Source organism: Heterodontus francisci, chromosome 10 (assembly GCF_036365525.1).
Source record: "Heterodontus francisci isolate sHetFra1 chromosome 10, sHetFra1.hap1, whole genome shotgun sequence".
NCBI classification, from domain to species: Eukaryota; Metazoa; Chordata; class Chondrichthyes; order Heterodontiformes; family Heterodontidae; genus Heterodontus; species Heterodontus francisci.
In genome coordinates, this window is record NC_090380.1 from 104,580,668 (window position 1) to 104,599,217 (window position 18,550).

Here is an 18,550-nt window from a genome sequence, read left to right on the forward strand (position 1 = left end):
CTCCTTCCTTTGTGTCTCCCCATCCAGAAATCCAGCAATTGGATGCAGTTGAAAACTTTTGTCCATAGTTTGGTAAACAGGCTGGTCTTAGTGTTTCTAATGTCAGAACAAAATAATGGAGCTGTTATCTACCACTGGAATAGTTTCAAAACCAACTTATAAATGGGCTAGTTACACCATTTTTTTAAACTACCTCTGAAAGGTTTCTCAGTGTTGTTGGTGCTATCTTAATAAAGAACAAGAAAGACTTGCATTTATATAGCGCCCCATCACATTTCTCAGAAATGCCTCAAGAGGTGAACAACTTTGTTGTTACATATCAGGATCTGACTGCAGCCTTTGACCCCATTAGCCACCATTCTCCTCCACACCTCTCCATTATCGTCCAGCTGGGTGGGACCACACTTCCCTGGTTCGATTCTTCACTACCCAGCTATAGTCAGAGAATTACCTGCAATAGATTCTCTTCCTGTTCCTTCAGTTACCTCTGATGTCCCCCAAGGATCGATCCTTGGCCCTCTCCTATTCCCCATTTACATGCTGCCTCTCAGTAGCATTATCCAAAAACACTGTAATAGTTTCCACACATACACTGATGACACCCTGCTCGACCTCAACACTACCTCTCTCGATCCCTCCACTGTCTCTAAATTGTCATAGTGCTTGTCTGACATATTGAGAAGACTGAAGCCATTGTCCTCAGTCCCTGCGACAAACTCCAATCCCTCACCACCAATTCCATCCCTCTCCCTGACAACTGTCTGAAGCTGAACCAGACTGCTCACAACTTCAGTGTCATATTTTGCCCCAACACGAGCATCCAACCACATATCTGTGCCATCACTAAGACCATCTGTTTCCATCTCAATAACAGTACACAGTGCTTAGCTTCTGACCTGCTCTCATAGCTATGGCTGGTACAGTGGAGATCCTGGTCAATGGTTGCCCCCAAGATGTTGATGGTGAGGGCTTGGCAATGGTATTGAATGTCAAGGGGAGATGGTTAGGCTCTCTCTTATTGGAGATGGTCATTGTCTGGCTCCTGGATGGCACAACTATTACTTGCCATTTATCAGCCCAAGCCTGGATGTTGTCCAGTTCTTGCTGCAGGTGGGCAAGACATCTTCAGTATCTGATGAATCAAGAATGGTACTGAACACTGTACAGTCATCAGCAACAGCCCCTCTTCTGACCTTATGACGGAGGGAAGGTCATTGATGAAGAAGCTAAAGATGGTCGGACCTAGCACACTGCTCTGAGGAACTCCTGCAGGAATATCCTTCGGTTGAAATGATTGACCTCAAACAACAACAACGATCTTCCTTTATGCCAAGTATGACTCCCAGGTTTTTGCCCTGATCCACATTGACATCAATTTGGCACTTAATTTTTGTTTTATTTATTCATTCAGAGAATGTGGACTTTGCTGGCAAGGCCAGCATTTATTACTCATTCCTAATTGCTCTTGAGAAATGTTAGAGAGCCACCTTCTTGACAGCTGCAGTTCATGTGGTGAAAGCACTCCCATCATGCTGTTAGGGAATTCCAGCATTTTAGCCCAACAATGATGAAGGAGGAGTTTTATATATCCAAGGCAGGATGATGTCTGACTTGGAGAGGAACTTGCATGTTTGTGATGTTCCCATGCACTTGCTATCCTTGTCCTTCCAGGTGGTAGAGATCATGCATTTGGAAGGTGCTGTTGAAGGAGGCTTGGCGAGTTGCTGCTGTGCATCTTGTAGTTTTTTTAAATTCTTTCATGGGATGCAGGCATCGCTGGCAAGGCCAGTATTTGTTGCCCCTCCTTAATTTGCCCTTGAACTGAGTGGCTTTCCAGGCCACCCCAAAAGGCAGTTAAGAGTCAACCACATTGCTGTGGGTCTGGAGTCACATGTAGGTCAGACGGGATAAGGATGGCAGATTTCCTTCCATAAAGGACATTCGTGAACCACATGGGTTTTTATGACAATTGATGATAGTTTCATGGCACCATTACTGAAACTAGCTTTCAATTCCAGATTTTAAATAATCAAATTTATATTCCACCAGCTGCGTGGTGGGATTTGAACCCATGTCCCCAGGGCATTAGCCAGGGCCTCTGGATTACAATGTCAGTGACATTAGTACTATGCCACCATCTCCCCAGGGATGGTACACACTGCTACCAGTATGCACCACATGGAAGGTGTAAATCTTTAAGGTGGTGGATGGGGTGCCAATCGAGCGGACTGCTTTGTACTGAATGGTGTTGAGCTTCATGAGTGTTCTTAGAGCTACACCCATTGAGGCAAATAGGGAGTATTCCATCACACTCGTGACTTGTGACTTGTAGGTGGTGGGAATGCTTTGAGGAATCAGGAGGTGTTTTCCTTTCCACAGAATATCCAGCCTCTGGTCTAATCTTCTAGCCACTGTAAGTTATGTGGCTGGTCCAGTTATGATTCTAGTCAATGAAAACCCCCAGAATGTTAATGGAGGGGGATTCAATGATGGTAATGCCATTGAATGTCAAGGGGAGTAGGTTAGACTCTTTCTTATTGAAGGTAATTATTGTCTGGCATTTGTGTGGCTCAAATTTTAAATGCCAATTATCAGTCCAAGTCTGGGTGTTGTCCAGGTCTTGCTACATGTGGACACTGATTGCTTCAGTATTTGAGAAACTGCAAATGGAACTGAACACCATGCAATCAGCAGTGAACATCCTGACTTATGCTTTGCACCATCATCCCTTTTGTCATGTAATCTCTCCTGCCTTCCACCCTATCAAAGACCTTCCCTTTTATTCTTTTCTCCCTCCTCCTTTTCCCTGCCTCTGTACTTGCTTAAAACAGTTATATCACTAACATTTTCCAGTTCTGATGAGAGGTCTTCGACCTGAAACGTTAACCCTGTTTCTCTCTCCACAGATGCTGCCTAGCATGCTAAGGTTTTTTATTCGTCTTTGGGATGTGAGCATCGCTGGCAAGGCCAGCATTTATTGCCCAACCTTAAATGTCCTCGAGAAGGCGTTGGTGAGCTGCCTTCCTGTCTGTTGTAGTCCATGTGGTGTCGGTACACCCACAGTACTTTAAGGAAGGGAGCTCCAGGATTTTGACCCAGCGGTAGTGAAGGAATGGCGATATAGTTGCAAGTCAGCATGGTGAGTGACTTGGAGGGGGAACTTGCAGGTGGTGGTGTTCCCATGCATCTGCTGCCCTTGTCCTTCTGGGCGGTAGAAATTGCAGATTTGGAAGATGCTGTCAAAGGAGGCTTGGCGAGTTGCTGCAGTGCAGCTTGTAGAGGTTGTTTCATTATCTTCAAGCACCTCTGTTTGCTACATTAAAGGCACTATATAAATTCAAGTCACTTGTTATTCTTTATTAGTCATTAAAATATTGGAGATGGAGTGTTATGAAAGTACTTCTTTTTAAAAATTTTATGAGGATTCACATGTTAGAATCATGGACATTGGTTTATTCGGGAAAACTGAAAATACTCCATGTTTTTTACAAGGGTCACTGAGACATCTTGTTTGAAAACAAACCTTTACTGGCTGTCACATGCCTTAAGCTCAATGAACAACAGAAACCTTGGTGACTTGAGGGAGATGTTTATAGAGAAGTGAGAGGTCAAGATTTATGATGGGCAGGAGGTCACTTTTGGGATATTGTTTTGACTTTCTAGTTGGGATGTGGACAGTTTTGAGTTAGTTGGAGATCAACTTGCCAAGAGTGAAGCACCCAGCTTGCCTCCATCCTCTTGTCTCTGTGAAATGCTGCGTATCGAGTGTGTGTGAGAGCTACAACCCCTGATGCTACATTTCTCCTGAGAAACTGGAAAAATCTGCCGGATTAATCCTCAACGCCGCCTGAAAAGAACTGCTTCAGAAAAGATCCCAGTGACCCATCTACATGTTCTCGGATGACGGACTGTGTGTCATTTTGGGACGCAACATATCTCATCCGTTTTTTTCAAGAATTAACAAGTATTTGGCTAACATATTTTTTATTTGTTTTGTCTGTTTTATTTGTAAAAGAGATCTGCAGAAAAAAATTCTTTATTTTTTTTCTCTCTAAGTGTGTGTTAGAGTGTGTATGTGGGGATAAGTATTTAAAAAGAGAATTTTCATATTTCAATTTATGTGTTGATGCTTTGCTTCATTACTGGATAAGTCTTATTTTATAATAAACTGACAGTTTTGTTGTTTATTAAAGAAACCTGCTTGGTGTATTTTATTCTGGGATGAAGAGTAGAGTCTATAATTGACTGTATCGGTAAATGGGGAAATATGTTGTGACCATGGAGAAGTGGAACTAGAAAAGACAGTGCACTCCTCCCACCTCGGTTGTAACAGGAGAAAAAGGTATTTTTGACTGGCTGGGGCAATTGAGGTGAAAGGTCATGTAATGAAATCTCTAACAATGCATCCAACCAGAGTTGGCAACCCAAGGAATGCAGAGGGGAGATGAGCTAAGTATTTTCATAGAATAAATTAGAAGATACCTGAAAATTTGAAAGGAGTCCTTAGCTTCATTAATGCTATGTCATAATCTTTGGTTTTTGAGTCAAACTTTTCATGGCTGATAAATTTGTCTATATTGTAAGAATTTACATAAAGTGTTTCAGTTTGCCGTAGGAAACCACCATACACATGCCAGAGTGAAGGATAGGAATGCCTGAAAAAGAGGGAAAAAAGATTTATGAGAATAATTTACATCACTGAAACAAACTATTTGTTCCCCTTTGGCCTGTGTCAGTGCTTATGCGCCACTGGAGTCTCCTCCCACCGTATTTCATCTAATCCAATATTGTTTTAACGTAGTAAAAGACTGAAGCAGTCCGTGTAGAAATGCAGCAAGACCTGGACAATATCCAGGCTTGGGCTGATAAAATGGCAAGTAACATTCACGCCACGCAAGTGCCAGGCAATGACCATCTCCAACAAGAGAGAATCTAACCATCTCCCCTTGACATTCATCGGCATTACGATTGCCGAATCTCCCACTAACATCCTAGGGACTACCATTAACCAGAAACTGAAGTGGAGTAGCCATATAAACACCGTCGCTAAAAGAGAAAGTCAGAGGCTGGGAATCCCGCAGTGAGTAACTCACCTTCTGACTCCCCAAAGCCTGTCCATCATCTACAAGACACAAGGCAGGAGTGTGATGGAATACTCTCCACTTGCCTGGATGGGTGCAGCTCCAACAAGAAGCTCAACACCATCCAGGACAAAGCACCCCATTTGATTAGCACCTTGTCCACAAACATTCACTCCCTCCACCACCGACGCACAGTGCCAGCAGTGTGTACCATCTACAAGATGCACTGTAGCGATGCACCAAGGCTACTCATGCAGCACCTTCCAAACCTCTACCACCTAGAAAGACAGCAGATGCATGGGAACACCACAGCCTGCAAGTTCCCCTCCAAGCCACACACCATCCTGGGTCAAAATCCTGGAACTCCCTTCTTAACATCACTGTGGGCGTACACTCCCCAAGGACTGCAGTGGTTCAAGAAGGCAGCTCACCACCACCTTCTCAAGAGCTATTAGGGATGGGTTTAGCCAGTGATGCCCACTTCCCATGAATGAATAAAAAAAAATATGAGGATGAGTATCAGCAGTGACTGGTCAGAAGGGGACGTGAGGAGGTGCCTCAAAATGCAGGCATGGGTTTATCTGCAAGATCTGTTGGTCTGAGGAGTAATGTGCAGGAGGGTGCTGATAAAGGCAAATTGAGGGGGTTTGTACTTGAACGTGCTTTGCCACTCACCTTTCCTGGCCTGATCAGGTTATTGAACCTCTTGCAGCATTGTAACGAGGAGCGAGGCACCCCTGCTGCTGACCTCCTTGGCCACTTCCAACCATGTCTGCTGGTATGTTGAGGCTGCCTTCCCTCTTTTGTCCATGGGAACAGGATCTCCCTGTGGGCCCTTACAGCCCGTAGCATCACGTCCAGGGATGCATCAGAAAACCTTGATGCTGCCTTTCCAAGTACAGCCTCCGTCTGTGCAGTGCCTGGCTCTGCTGTAACGCTTCTCCAGTGCTTCAAGTCTGCTCCACGCAAGGTCCCTTTAAATAGTGAAGTTGAAAGAGATTGATGCGGGTCATCATCAGGCCCACTTGCTCGCATTGGTCAGGAAACCCAGAAATCAGATACAAATGCAGTGGCTGGGTTAAACTGACAAACGCGCTGTTGAAAACACCAGGTTCCTGTGCGTAGCTGGCTTCCCCCTATGTGAGTGGATCCTACAGTAAAACTTAACTGAAAGAGAACTCTACTTACCAGTGAGTCAAATTGTAGTTAAATACGAAAAGTGCTTGAAACATTCAACAGGTCACTCACAATATGTAGAGAAAATAGAAAAGAAAGATAAACTTGCATTTCTATAGCAACTTTCTTAATCTCCGGACGATCCAAGATGCTTGGATGATCAGACATGATCATAATGAATAGCAGAGCAGGGTTGAAGGGCCTAATGGCCTACTCCTGCTCCTATTTTCCATGTTTCTATGTTTATGGCCAATGAAGTACTTTAGAAGTATAGTCACTGTTGTATTGTAGGAAATGCAACAGCCAATTTGCGCATTGCCCACAATGTGATAATGGCCAGATAATTTATTTTAGGTGTGCATTGTGTTACAACTGAGGCAGGAGGAGTGCACTGTTTATTCTAGTCCCACTTCCCCATGGGTCACAACATATAGTTAAATTTTCCCACTTACCGATACGGTCAATCATAAACTTTATTTTTATCCCAGAATAAAACACACCAACCAGGTTTCTGTAATAGCTTTTATCAGTTTATAAAATTATCAGTTTATTCTAAAACAAGTCTTAACCAGTAATGAAGGAAAGCATAAACACACAGATTGAAATATTAAAGTTCCCTTTTTACCTTAGCCCCTCAAACTCATACACACACATACACTGGTTAACTGAAAAAATAAAGAGGCTTTTCTTTTGAGAGCTCTATTACAGACAAGAAAAAACACTTGGGCTGAATACTTGCTCATTCTTGAAGAAACAGATGAGAAATGTTGTGTTCCAAAACTGGCACACAGTCGGGTCTCCGAGTACACATAGATGGGTCACTGGGATCTTTTAGAACAGTTCTTTTCAGGCAGGGTTGAGAATTAATTTAGCAGGCTTTTCTTCAAAGACAGGAGACAAGCGGACTTCTCAGGGTCTTTTATAGAGATGCTGGATAGCTGAACTAGATTGTTGTTTTCTCTCCTTCCTTAGGAGTTCTCTTCTCTTCTTGGAAGTCCTCTTCTCTCTTTGGAAGTTTTTATATAGTTCAACCCCAATTCAAAACAACTCAAAAGCAAAACCAACAACAGGAGGACAACTTTTTGACATCCATCAATCTTGACCTGTCACTTCTTTGTAAACAACTTTTCCAGGTGTCCAAAGTTCCCTGTTGTTTTCTGAGCTGAAAGTCAGGTGGTTTCCCAGAAAGGCTTGTTGTTATTGCTGGAAGTCAGGTGGTTTCTCAGAAAGGCTTGTTTTCCTCACAAGACCTCTCAGTGCCCCTTTTAAAAAACATTTCCTGGGACAGTTTTTCAAAGTCAATTGGCATTTACATGACTCCCTTTGAAAACCCCAAAGTTTAGCATTTCTTCAATCTTCGAAAAGGAATCCTCAAAAAAAATTTAACAAAGGACAGAGGCACTCTCATAACAATTGAGGGATAAATTTGGCCAGAACACTAGGGAGATCTCGCCTGCTCTTCTTTGCATAATGTTGTATAACCTTTTACCCCCACCTGAGTGGGCAAACAGGGCCTCAGTTTATCCATTTAATGTGAAATACAGCACTCCCTCAGTACTACATTGAGGTGTCAGCCAAGATAATGCGCTCAAATCTCTGGAATGGCACTAGAACCCGAGTGGTTCTTTCTTTCTTGGTTATTTGTCAATGTTACAGTCATGAAGTTACCCAAGTCTGTTCAGAGGTGACTACCATGACCAATCACGGATGAGCTTTATCAGTCACATTTTTCCCATAGGACAATTACAGCGGCAGAAACCACTGAGCAGTGTTAACATAGAAATGGTCATGTGGTTATCAAGGCCCATTGAACTGCAGGTTTCATGAATCAATGACACATGACATTTTTCAATTGCATTGATAACAGACCAATCACACTGCTCAGATAAAATGTCACTTTTCAAAGCAGTCCTTGGGGAGCAGTCATGCAATACTATTAACCAATGAAATTGCTGGGAAGCACAACAGTATTTGAAATGGTTACATTATTACTATGAAATTGCTGGAAAGTGACATGAGCATCTGGAAGAGGTCACATGATTGCTATTAGCCAACAGACACTAATGATTGGAAGGGTTACTTGGTTACAGATTTCCAGAGAGCATCACAAACAATTGAGATGACTTGATGACATTAGCCAACGACATTGGTCAAAGGAAAAACTCAGCAATTTTATCAGTACGATACAAAAAAAAACATTTTTTGGAATCTTTTACTATAGATATTTGAGAACATGAAAATTAATTAGTGAAAAATCAACTTGCCGTTCTCCACAGTGAGCTGCTGTAATTACCCAATAGGGTGTGAGAATGGTGCCCCCACAGATATGACGATCATTCAAGTGGAGGCTGGCCTGCCATGGGAACTCCCCTTCAACTGCTGGCTGTCCACCAACTATTCGTTCAGAAGTATTTCTAGTGTAGATGCGGATTCCACAATCTACAGTGAAGATATTAAGGAGGAAGAAGGCAGAATTTATCTCACGGCTGAAAAAAGGGCTTTGAAAAGAAGATTGCTCGGGATTTTGCATTCTCTGGTGTAACTTAATCTTGAAACTAAATCCACAAGTACTTTTAGAGGAGAAATAGTTGCTTGAAGAGGAGGAATATTAAAAAGTATGGGGAGTGAGCAGGGTAATGGAATGCTCAGGTGCATTGAGGCCAACTGCCACCTGCACTCACATGGAGAAAAGAACCAAGACCAAAATTTTATGTTGGGCTGGAAGCCCTGCCCACCGCCCAAAAAAGCCAGTGACAAGCCTGCCTCCACCGGGCCTGGGATCCACCCAATGATTTTATGTGGCCTATGCCCTTAATTGGCCTCGGATGGGATTCCTGCCCCAAGAGCTGCCGGCAAACCAGCAGGCCAGCAGCGCCACTGGGAGTGGTGGCCACTGCTGGGACTGCAGCCAGGGAGAGCAGCAAGAGGGACACCAGCCCCAGGATGAGGGTGAGTGTGTTGGGCCTCACCAGGGACAATCGGCCGGCCCTAGCGAGGCAAGTGGGTTCAGTTGGAGGGGGCAGAATGCAATGCATTGGGGGCGGCTTGTGCCGTGGGGGTGGGGGGCACCCTCTGTGGAGCATAGTGTGCCCGATCAGGAGGGCTCCCTGCAGCCCACAAGGCAGTTAATTGGCTACTTAAGGGCCATAATTGGCCTGGAGTGGGCGGGTCGCTTCTTGCCGCCACCACTCATAAAATTGCAGCGGGGCAGGAAAGCGACGGGAATTGCACCCTCCGCCTCTCAATTTTACGCACCCCTCACCTCTAGCCCACTCCTGCAGGGCGCATAGAATTACAGCCCAATTGTTGGGCCACATAATCTGTTTTTTGTACTATTGCAATTTATGTATCAAAGATGACAAAGCAATGTCAACTACAGCTTAACTTCTCAACCAGTAACTTCTGAGGAAAAATCCCACCAAAACCTTAAATCTGTCTATTGATTTGATAAAGAGTGAACTCCCAGTCTCTTCTGGTATTAATTCCAGATTCCCAGCATTCACAGTTTTCCTTTTTGCTTAGTCTTTGACAAGTCTTCAATTTAATACCCTACAATCGTGAAGGCACTGATTTATGCTATGGTGTGGTTCAGGAGAATTGACAGCTCTCCAACAACTTCTGTCGACTATTGATGGAGACGTGGGTGTGGGGGGTGGCAGGGGCATGGGGGATAGAGCATCTCAGATAAGCCCAAGCCTGTCCTCAGCCAATGCCCACACATGTGCATCTTTTAACAAGACTCATTAGATGGTTAACGTTTCAGGTTAGTGAACCTTCATCAGAACTGAAAGGTCACTAACCTGAAACATTAACTCTGCTTCTCTCTCCACAGATGCTGCCAGATCTGCTGAGTATTTCCAGCATTTCTTGTTTTTATTTCAGATTTCCAGCATCTCCAGTATTTTGCTTTTATTTCATTAGATGGTGTTCAGGAGCTCCGACTGATTATTTTCCCTTCCAATCCCCAGGTGCATTGAATGCAATTGAAGTATCAGTACTGCCATGTCAGCTCACACAGTGAGCTAACTCAGTACACACCTGTGATGAAACCATCCTGCTCATAAAAATCACAAAAGTAATTCAACTCATCTAGTTCATCTTTCTAAGGTCCCAGCGACACAGCGTCCAACTGCCTCTTGAATGATTCTAGAGTCTTGGTCTCCACCATCCTCTCTGAAGGATCATTCTTTACATGAAGAAGGGCTTCCTGACGTCAAGAAAGAACTTGCATTTATATAGCATCTTTCACAACCTGAGAATGTCCCAAAGTACTTTACAGCCACCTTTAAATAGCGGGCACCATTGTAATGTAAGGAAACACTTCAGCCGCTTGGTGCACAGCAAGTTCCCACAAACAGCAATGGTTTCAGTATTGGTTGGTGGATAGTTGTTGGCCAGGACAGTGGGCAGAAATTTTCTCCTCTTATTAAAATAATACCATGCAATATTTTTACCCACCTGAGAGGTTTAACATTTCATCCAAAAGATAGGCCTTCCGATAGTACAGCACTCCCTCTGCCGAGATTATGTGTATAGGTTGTGCAGTAGAGCTTGAACCCATAGCCTTCTGACTGAAAATTGAGAGAGCTACTTCTGAGCCAACTCTGGCACCTAAAGTCATGTAGTTGCCTTTTTGCCACTTATATGTGCAATATATCCACTAGTCCTACATAGCTCATTTCAAACTGAGCCTAAGAGGAAACTATGCTGTTGTTAAATAAAACATTGGTATTAGTATATTGAGCATTGCGTATTTTGTACTGATGCACTGAGCATTTGATGTTAATAATTGATATTTTGACTATTATGTATAAATGTATTGGTTAACTGAATTTTGGTGGATTGAATATTGCATATTAATCCTTGCTATTTCAAAGAGTGAGTGTTAGTGTATTGAAGGCTGAATGCTGGTGTGTTAAGTAGTGGAGTTGGTGTATTAACTATTGACTGTTAGTACGCTGCGTATTGAGAGTTGAATGCTGGTGTATTAAGGGTTGGTGCCTGGAATTTCCACAAGAGTTCTTCCGATTTCCTGCCATAACTTCAGAGGAAATTGTTGGAACCCACGGAGAAATGCCATTTCACCAGTCTTTTGCCACAGTTACGGCAGGAGAACCCGCAGTGAAAATTTTACTTTTTGGTGTTCAGTTTTGGTACACTGAGGACTGTGAGCTCAATTTTGTTTTTTGTGGGGATGTGAGTGTCGTTGGCTAGGCCAGCATTTATTGCCCATTCCTAATGGCCCATGAGAAGGTGGTGGTCAGCTGCCTTCTTGAACCACTGCAGTCCATGAGGGGTAGGTATACCCACAGTGCTGTTAGGAAGGGAGTTCCAGGATTTTGACCCAGTGATAATGAAGGAATGGCGATATAGTTCCAAGTCAGGATGGTATGTGGCTTGGAGGGGAACTTGCAGAAGCTGGTGTTCCCATGCATCTACTGCCCTTGTCCTTTGAGGTGGTAGACGTTGCGGGTTGCCTGAGCAGCCTTGGTATGTTGCTGCAAGGCATTTGTAAATGATCCACAGTACTGCTACTGTGCTTTGGTGGTGGAGGCAGTGAATGTTTGTGGATGGGGTGCCAATCAAGCGGGCTGCTTTGTCCTGGATGGTGTTGAGTTTCTTGAGTGTTGTTGGAGCTGCAGCCATCCAGGAAAGTGGAGGGTATTCCATCACACTCCTGACTTGTGCCTTATAGATGGTGGACAGGCTTTGCGGAGTCAGAAAGTGAGTTACTCACCACAGTGTGTGTTGAATATTATATATTGAGTGTACTGTGTGAGCATAGTGTGTTTAGTTTTGGTGAATTAAAGATGGAATCCAATATTGGTGTACTGAGAACTGCATGCTCAACACTAGGGTATTGTATATTGCGAAGATTGTGTGTTCAGTGTTGGTAGAATGAATATTGTGTGCTAATTATTTTGTTTTGTGGTATTGAGTATTATGCATTCAGTATTGGTATATTAAGGATGGGAGTACAATGTTGATGTATAAAAAGCTGAATGTTCAGTCTTGGTGTATTTAGGGCAGTGTGTTCATTATTGTTCTATTGAGGACTATTATGAGAATTTTAGTCACTCCACCTTGCCATCAGCTGCCGAGACCCTAAATTGTGGAATATGGCATCTAAACTTCTCCACCTCTCTACTCTCTCTTCCTTTATGATGTTCCTTAGTACCTATCTATTCAGCCAAGCTTTTTGCCACCTGTCCTAATATCCCCTTATGTGACTCGGAGTCAAATTTTGTTTGATAATGCTCCTATCATAGGAACAGGGAACAGCAGTAGGCCATTTAGCCCCTCGAGTCTTCCACCATTCAGTGATATCACATCTGCGACTAAAGGCCATATACCTAACTTTGCCCCATATCCCTTAACATCTTTGGATTAAAAAAATCTATCAATCTCAGATTTAAAATGTACAGTTGTTCTAGCATCAATTGCCATTTCCAAAAGAGAGTTCCAAACTTTCACCATCCTTTGCATGTAGAGGTGTTTCCAAATTTCACCCCAAAGATCTGGCTCTAATGTTTAGACTATGGGTTGGATTTTATGGGCGCCCCTGAGACGGTGGGGTGGGGGGGGGGGCGCTCAATGAATTGCAACAGGTGGCGGGGGGGGCGCAGAGGGCCCGTTGACAAGCGATTTTGCCAGAGGTGTGACGGCCTTCCCACCCAGAGGCCAGTTGAGGCCCTTGAGTGGCAGTGCCTCTGCAATGCAGGAAGGGTGCCTCATAAAATGAGGCACATTTCTGTAGGTTTGGAAGGGGGTCCTCCTCCATCTGTGGCCACTGACAAAACCTCCACCTCTCGTCTTTAAAGGGATGGGGATCACAGTGCCGGAAACTTCGCCTCTGGAATAATAGAGGATCGAAAGGCACAAGCAGGGTTCCCCCCAATTTCTTGGCCTGGCACTGGGAGCCCCACTGCCTCCAAACGATCCCAGCCTATACTCCCTAGTCTAGACTCCCCAACCAGCAGAAATCGTTTCTCTCTATCTACCCTTATCTGTTCCCTATAATATCTTCAATCAGACCACCTGTAACCTCCTAAATTCCAAGCAACGCAGTTTGTGTATTCGCTCTTCGTAATTTAATTCTTGGAGTCCAGGTATCATTCTGGTAAACATACACTGCACTCCCTCCAAAGCCAATATATCCTTGCTAAGGTGTGGTGTCCAAAACTGCTCACAGTACTCCAGGTGTGATTTAACCGGGGCTTTGTAAACCTGAAGCATGACTTCCACCCCCTTGTATTCTAGTCCTCTAGATATAAAGGCCAGCATTCCATTAGCCTTTTGATTATTTTCTGTATCTGTTCATGGCATTTTAATGATCTGTGCACCTAGACCCCCAAGTCTCTTTGGACCTTCACTGTTTCTAGCATTGCACCATTTAGAAAGTACCCTGTTCTATCCTTTTTAGATCCAAAGTGCATGACCTCTCATTTCCCTCTATTGAAAGCAATTTGCCACATTTTTGCCCATTCACTTAAACTATCAGTATCACTTTGTAATTTTATGGTTCTACCCTGTTTACAATAATGCCTATCTTTGTGTAATCAGCAAATTTGGATGCATGGCTTTCTATCCCATGCTCTAAGTCATTAATACATACACTAAATAGTTGAGCGCCAATACTGCTGGAAAGTGGGATTAGGCTGGGTGGTGTGTTTTTCAGCCGGCGCAGACACGATGGGCCAAGTGGCCTCATTCAGTGCCGTAAACTATCTATGATTCTATAGCACAGATCCTTGCACAAGTCACATCCTGCCAATTAGAGCACCTGCCCATTATTCCTATTCTGTCTCCTGCCACTCAGCCAATTTCCTAATCAGGTCAATAATTTGCCTTTAATTCCATGCGTTTCAACTTTAGCTCACAGTTTCTTGTGACAGACTTTATCAATGCCTTTTGGAAGTCCATATAAATAACATCCATAGACGTTCTGTCGATTTCTTTAGTCACTGCTTCAAAAAATTCAGTCAGGGTCATCAGCTATGACCTACTCTTTACAAATCCATACTCGCTCTCTGATGATTTGAAAATTTTCAAGGTATCAGTCACGCCCATCCTTAACTATAGACTCTAGTAATTTCCCAACAACAGATGTTAGGTTAACTGGTCTATAATTCCCTGGTTTCGCTTGTCAAGTGCTTTTGGATGTTTTAGTTTGTTAAAGGCACCTGTATAAATGCAAGATGTTGTTGCTTGATCAGTATTGGTATGCTGACAATGGTAATGTCAAAATCCTCCCTCAGGTGATCGGCAGAAGAGGCAGGCCAGCAGGTCAAACACAGGTCAGTTAAACTTACCCTTTTGATTGGGATGTGAGCTGACACATTGGTGTAGACACGAAGTGGGAAGATGTAGAAAACCTAAAGAGGGCAAGAACTTATAAAGTGAAGAACTTATAAAGTGAAAGTCACAATAATAAAATAATGCCTACCTATACAGTGTAATGTGACCACCAATCCAGACGAGCAATTTTTGCTGTAAATGAAAAACATATTTCTGAGCAGGGTGTTAAAAGTTTGAGAGTGCACAACAAATAACAGCAGGTAATGTGATGCGTTGAAATGCGAGCAAGTATATTCTGCAATTTCTGACCTGAAGCTTAGTTTTTGGTACGTGTTTCGTGTTTTTAAACTCTCATTCAGTATCATAAACTCTGAGGATCCAACGCTGCTCGCCAAGGCTGATCCATAGGAAGAATAGCTGCTGCTGTGAAACAGATGGATAGAGAAAAAAAATTAATATGGAAGATTGGGTCAGGAATACACTGTGTGGGCAGCTACAAAACAATCTAAAATTTAAGCAGGAATGCTTTTTCAAGCTTAATGACTCTGCCCATTCATAGGAATGAAGGAAAATACCACAACCTACATGGAGACAAAGGCCTTAAAATTATACATGGTAATATTAATGGTGAAATATTTCATTCATTTATGCAATATTCCATTGTCTGCTTCTTTGATGGAGGTAAATGCCGGGTAACAATTCCTTACAATAGTAGATTGATGACTTTAAACCAATGCATTGGATATAGGAATTGCGAGCTTAAAAAGACGAAATTTCATCTAGTTCATCCTCTACCATAATGGTAGCCACAATGGCACAAGGTAAGGTAGTTGTTAATTAATATAGCAATCAATTAATATACAAATCATCCTGAAATAACACAGGGACAACCCTGGTGGCAAAGAGCTTTGGGAATCATTGGTTCAAAGTCACCATTTTTGCCTCCATATTAAATGCTTGTAACTCTTGTTTCACCCAGTGCTATTTTAATGCTAAACAAATATAGAAAAGGGGGAGATGAGAGACAGAGAAATATAAATTATGGAATAATGATTAGGTGACACCAAGTTGGGTGTTAAAGGCTGAACGTTGTTGAAAGAGGAAGATAAAAGTTCCTTCATTTTGAGAACCTGGGAAAGAATTTTAGAATAGGGTGCAATGCAAAGAATTTTGACGTTGCGAGGAAAAACATGTTAGTGTGATCGGTCCTCAGAAGGAATAAGTGAAGAAAATTCATGCGGCACTGACCATAGTAGTATGAGTAACATAAAGATACAGAGAGAGAGAGAGAGAAGATAGGCTGGAGGCTAACCATGACAGCGGGCACCCAAATAAAGCAACAGGTTTTACCATGTATTTTGTCCAGAAATATGAGACTGGTATTGGTGAAGGCTTGTGAGCATCCTAGCTTTCGAATTCATCAGAGCATTAAGAGTTAATGTTAAAAAAAGCAGCAAAGTAAACAAATTGGTAAAACTGCCATTTTACAGCTTTGCCTCCCATCCAACCAGAGGCCTGAAAGATCAACCAAAAGTTTACTAGACAGCTACAGACCACATTCAAAAGACAAGTTATCACTAAGTGGCAATAATTTTGATTGCCCAGTTGCGGGCCGTGCTTTGGTTGAGAAAGTCTCATCCATCAATCAGGCTACCTGTTCTCAGCTTTGGCCTTTCACCTTTCTCAAGTATCACTTGAAGTAGAATTGTCTTCATGCTCAACAAAACCTTTTCTTCAAAGCATTTTCAAAATGTTGGCACCTTCATGATGTCCTCATTGTGTTGTGTGTTTACATTCAATGAAAAATTAGTCGCAGAAGATTTTTTTCATGATGGTGCTTCTTCCAAACAAGGAGCTGAATTGAAGAAATGCAGTTTGATGCCAAATGTTGCTTGTTCATTTACTTTGCTCCCCAACTCAAGTCCAACAGTACTCAAGGTATGCATTGATCTCCATCCTGTCACAGTGGAGACCTTAGTGCTGGGTGGTTGGGTCAAATTAGCTTCAACACAGTTCAGAGGTAGACTAAAGTTCCCTCTGTTCTGTTCCAACAGTGCACTCAAGCCATATATGATCAACTTCAATTGTACCAGTGTGATATTTGAATTTCCTACACCATCCTTGTGACTTTTCTCAATATGGCTTCCAATTTGTGACCAATTGTAGCCAGTTCTGTTCTGTGAAACCTTACGCCCTCAAGAAAGCGGGTTAAACCATATAAACCCATTTCATTTAGAGCCTTTATTGGGGCAACATCCCAGGTCCAACAGGTGAACAGGTGTATGTGATTAAAAGCAAAATACTGCGGATGTTGGAAATCTGAAACAAAAACAAGAAATGCTGGAATCACTCAGCAGGTCTGGCAGCATCTGTGGAAAGAGAAGCAGAGTTAACGTTTCGGGTCAGTGACCCTTCTTCGGAACTGACAAATATTAGAAAAGTCACAGATTATAAGCAAGTGAGGTGGGGGTGGGGCAAGAGATAACAAAGGAGAAGGTGCAGATTGGACCAGGCCACATAGCTGACCAAAAGGTCATGGAGCAAAGGCAAACAATATGTTAATGGTGTGTTGAAAGACAAAGCATTAGTACAGATTAGGTGTGAATACACTGAATATTTAACAGCAGCAAGTGCAAACCTGAAAAAAAACCTGAAAAAAACAGTGGGTAAGCAAACTGAACAAACTAAGATGAAATGAAATAAATGCAAAAAAAGATTGTAAAAAATGTAAAAAAGAATGTAAAAAAAAAAGGAAGAAAAAATAACTAAAAATGAAAGTAAAATGGGGGGCTTTTTCAGAGCATGACAGCCCCCCATTTTACTTTCATTTTTAGTTATTTTTTCTTCCTTTTTTTTTACATTCTTTTTTACATTTTTTACAATCTTTTTTTGCATTTATTTCATTTCATCTTAGTTTGTTCAGTTTGCTTACCCACTGTTTTTTTCAGGGTTTTTTTCAGGTTTGCACTTGCTGCTGTTCAATATTCAGTGTATTCACACCTAATCTGTACTAATGCTTTGTCTTTCAACACACCATTAACATATTGTTTGCCTTTGCTCCGTGACCTTTTGGTCAGCTATGTGGCCTGGTCCAATCTGCACCTTCTCTTTTGTTATCTCTTGCCCCACCCCCACCTCACTTGCTTATAATCTGTGACTTTTCAAATATTTGTCAGTTCCGAAGAAGGGTCACTGACCCGAAATGTTAACTCTGCTTCTCTTTCCACAGGTGTATGTGATTAGCTTTCAAGGTATGCATTAGAAAATACATCAATTTTATCTCTTTGACCGTTACCTGTCATATCCTATTGTCTTGCAGACTTGCTTTCCATGAATCCTGTTCCAGTGGTCATGACAGACTGGCCTCCAGCCCAAAGTCAGAGACTTGGCATAAAGCACAAAACTTGAGTTTGCCAACTGAACTGTAATTTAAAAGGAAAAAATGTAACAAACCTTGTTGCCTACATCACAAAATTCCTTCAGTTGGGTTCAAGCCATCACGTTCCATTCTTATGTTTAACCATGATTGAACTGTGGCTAAAAACACTTCCTCTTTCGTTGATTAATAAGCAATTCAAATAGCTTATTGACCAGAAGAGGATGCAATGGCGTTGGTGTCGATATCAGAGGTCTTTATGATCTATCAAAATTTAAGTTATAAATCTCAATATTTGTTGACACCTTCATACTCTTACACTGCTCTCCTCTTGAACAGTTACTAATGCAGACACCGCTGCACTAGTTAACTTATTCCAGGTTTTAATTAAAGGAAAATTACAATATTTTATACACTAACACTGAGCCTTTAGTGACACACAGAATCAAAGGCACTTATACTCTAAAAAGAGACACAATAAGGGATATCAAATTATGCCAACTACCTGATGTTATATTTATTGCAGACACTTTCTGGAAACATTGGCCCTGATTTTGCAGTAAAAAATAACGATGAGGCTATCAGCATTCACTTTTATTAAAGAGTAAATTGGGCAGCA

The 18,550-nt window shown here is 42.3% G+C and overlaps 1 protein-coding gene across 1 annotated transcript in view; it reads right to left on the reverse strand.

Moving 5' to 3' along the window:
- LOC137374222 (transmembrane protease serine 2-like) overlaps positions 1-18,550 on the reverse strand; it is a 58,914-nt gene that overhangs the window by 16,455 nt on the left and 23,909 nt on the right. Inside the window, exons 5-10 of the mRNA XM_068040009.1 lie at positions 17,851-17,977; positions 14,865-14,978; positions 14,704-14,747; positions 8,522-8,696; positions 4,483-4,655; positions 1-96 (exon numbers count right to left, since the gene is read on the reverse strand). Of these exons, the coding sequence (XP_067896110.1) occupies positions 1-96; positions 4,483-4,655; positions 8,522-8,696; positions 14,704-14,747; positions 14,865-14,978; positions 17,851-17,977 (729 nt within the window). The remainder of the gene's footprint in view (positions 97-4,482; positions 4,656-8,521; positions 8,697-14,703; positions 14,748-14,864; positions 14,979-17,850; positions 17,978-18,550) is intronic.